This window comes from Daphnia magna, unplaced genomic scaffold (assembly GCF_020631705.1).
Source record: "Daphnia magna isolate NIES unplaced genomic scaffold, ASM2063170v1.1 Dm_contigs246, whole genome shotgun sequence".
Lineage (NCBI taxonomy): Eukaryota > Metazoa > Arthropoda > Branchiopoda > Diplostraca > Daphniidae > Daphnia > Daphnia magna.
The window spans coordinates 7,892-10,742 of record NW_025533200.1 but is presented as its reverse complement, the minus strand read 5'-3'; the positions used below and the strand labels follow the sequence as shown (position 1 = coordinate 10,742).

Sequence of the window (2,851 nt, the reverse complement as noted above, 5' to 3'; positions counted from 1 at the left end):
TTTGGTTGGGTAGGTGTTAACATATAGTATTCTTTAAGGGTTTTCCCCTTCCGTCGAAGGTAGGTGTTGCCCCAGTCAAGGCTTCCCTGCCTGGATGTTAGTCCCCGATCCAGTATTCTTTGTACTGTGCCCGAGTTGGTGTTCCCTTGTCGGGTTTCGACGATGTGGGCCGCCCAGTCGAGATTGATATGTTGGGCCTGGTCTGGCATGTTGCTGGTTTGTGTTGGTGAATTCCAGCGTGGTGTAAGGGCTGTGGAGGCTTGGGTAGCTTCTGCCTGGTTGCGATGTATCGTGCTGGGTACTGGTGAGTCCCATGTTAGCCTGCGTCCCACCTGGGTAGGTGTTGAACGGTTTCTTGATTTGTCCAGAAAATCTGGAGTTAATGCTAGGTCCGTTAGTGAAGACGATTGCGGGACGCTTAGCTTGGAGTACCCGAATGTGTTTCCAGTTCTGGAAAGGTCCATTTTTACGTAATGGTCCAGGATATAGTTGTAGAGGTTTTTAGTTGGTACAACTTGTGTTTCCAGTTAGTGTATTTGTTAAATGTTGTAATGAGCCGGAATACGTCGTTATTAGTCTGTTTCGTAGTACTAGTCAATGTTGGGTTCCCGCAAAGGGCCTTATTATAGCTGCGCTTGAGTAGTTTCTTGTCGTATGTCATAATTTTGAAGTCGGTCATCATTTTTCGGGCGTGTTTTTTGAATATATCAATTGTAGACGAGTTTCGTCGTAATCTTAAAATTGAGAGTACGGTATGGCCGAAAGGACATGACCGGGGTGATTGGAGGCTGGGTGTAAATAGGCTCCCGAGGCCGTTTCCTTAGTATAAGGTGAGATTTCAAGTGTGTTGGTAGAAGCTTTGAGGTGGATAGTGATATCCAAAAAATTGTCCGATTGGCTGGGCTGCGTGTGTGTATACGCTATATGCTCCGTAGTTATAGATTTAATTAATTCAGGTAGTTCGTTGGGTCCCGTGTGATTCGAGATGATGAGAATGTCGTCTATGAATCTTAGGAAGGTGATAAGCCAACCTGGAGGTCTTTCGATCACCGGTTGAGTAAGGTGGAACATATAGCAATTGGCGAAATAGACCGAGATACAACAACCCATGGCCGTGCCTTTGGTTTGGTGAAAAAACCGTATATCCTTGAAGTTAATGATAGAGTTGCATAAGACAGTGTTGAGAATTCTTTTGAATAGTGCTGGGTGGGGTGGTCGGAGTAGATTGTTTTGTTCCGCGACCTGTTGCAAGAATTCCAGGTTGCTGGTGTAGAATGAGGTTGCGGCCTCTATGCCAGGACCCCATGGTATGTTTGGGTATAGGCTGGTCACATCCATTGTGGTGATGAGTGTACCCTCAGGTAACTTTTGTTTAGGAAGTTTATCCACGAGGTCGCTAGTGTCAATTAGTGAACCCGGTATTCGGGGGAGGAGGAGGTGCAGTAACCTCTGTTATCAGTTTGTCGAGTAGATAAGTTCCTGATGTGAAGGTAGCAACAATTGGTCGCCCAGGAAATGTTAAGCTTGTTTTGTTTATGTCTTTGTGGGTTTTGGGCAGAAAGTAAATATATGCTCCACGTGTTTCGGTGGAGCGTATTGCTTCGTCCTCCATTGTTGTTATGTAACCATTAGCTAGTAGATTCTCAGAGAGAGTCTCACATAGGCAATGGATTCGTTGGAGGTGAGAGTGATACTCAGATAAGGTTAATTCCGTATACGTAGTTATGTCTGACAACTGTCTAGTTGCCTCCCTGTCGTAGGCGTCTGCTTCCCAGATTACTGTGTTCCGGCCTTTATCCGCTTTAAGGATGTGTAGTTTGGTTTCTGATTGAAGTTTCTCGATTGCTTCTATAATTGGTTGGGGAGTTCCCACATGTTCAGCACCGTTTGGTACGCTCATGATATTGTCCAGGATATCGATCACAGCTGGAATTTGTGTCCATGATCGGGTAGGGGGTCCCAAGTGCTCGGGAGGAACTTAGTTAGTCGTCCCTTCCTTGTATTCGTACTGGAGTTATCTCCAAAATGTAGGCTGATGTTGATTGCTCTAATTAGTTTGCTGACACCTTGGTTAAGGTTGCTGGAGTTGGCTTCTTTCGCTTCCGGACTAATGTCCGATGGTATGAAGTTAAGTCCGAGGCAGAGGGCCTCAATCTCTTCATCAGAGATATTGTAGTGAGATTGGTTTATAAGGACCTGGTTTCGGAGCATCCGATTTAATGCCTTAACGGTCGGGTAGATATGGGGTTTGTAGCCCGTGCTGACCCTTGTTATAAAATTACGGTACGGAATTTCAGTACCTATGGGTGAGGTAAAAAATTTTTTATTTTTCTCAAACAATTACAAATTATTATTGAATTGAGTACGTTGCTGAACCGGTTGTTGCTGAACCGGTTGAGGTGAGGCATAGACTAAGCCTGTTGGTTGGTTGGCGATTGCCGGGTTCCAATAGCCCTGTGGGGCTGCCAGCTGCTGGTTGAGCTGTTGTGGGGCTGGGTTGATGGCTATAGTTGGTGTACCAATGGTTGGTTGATACATTGGTTGCTCAGCTTGACGCTGGTTCCGGCTGTAATCATCCGGGCGGCGATATGATTGTCTGTCATAGTCGTCGTCACGCCAGTTGTTACGTCGGAAATTCTGGTTCCGGAATTCCTGTTGTATTTTTTGCTCACCACCGAAGTGATATTATCGAGCCCGTGGCTAATAGCCTTCTTGATGGTGTCTTGGGTAGTGACCAGTTGTTTGCTAGAATTAGCTAATTGTGTAGCCCAGACATCATGTTGGATGTGGGAGGATATGCCTGTTTTGAAATCATCCGATTCCACCAGTGTTTTGGCATCGATGCCGTCTT

General features: G+C 45.7%; 1 protein-coding gene across 1 annotated transcript; it reads right to left on the bottom strand.

Annotated features, from left to right (window-relative positions):
• Positions 1–1,920: 1,920 nt before the first annotated feature.
• LOC123467843 lies at positions 1,921–2,644 on the bottom strand. Its single transcript, XM_045167612.1, has 2 exons — positions 2,367–2,644; positions 1,921–2,300 (listed from the first exon to the last, which is right to left on the bottom strand). The coding sequence occupies exons 1-2, from the start codon at positions 2,536–2,538 to the stop codon at positions 1,921–1,923; spliced, it is 552 nt and encodes a 183-aa protein (XP_045023547.1). The 5' UTR covers positions 2,539–2,644.
• Positions 2,645–2,851: the final 207 nt, after the last annotated feature.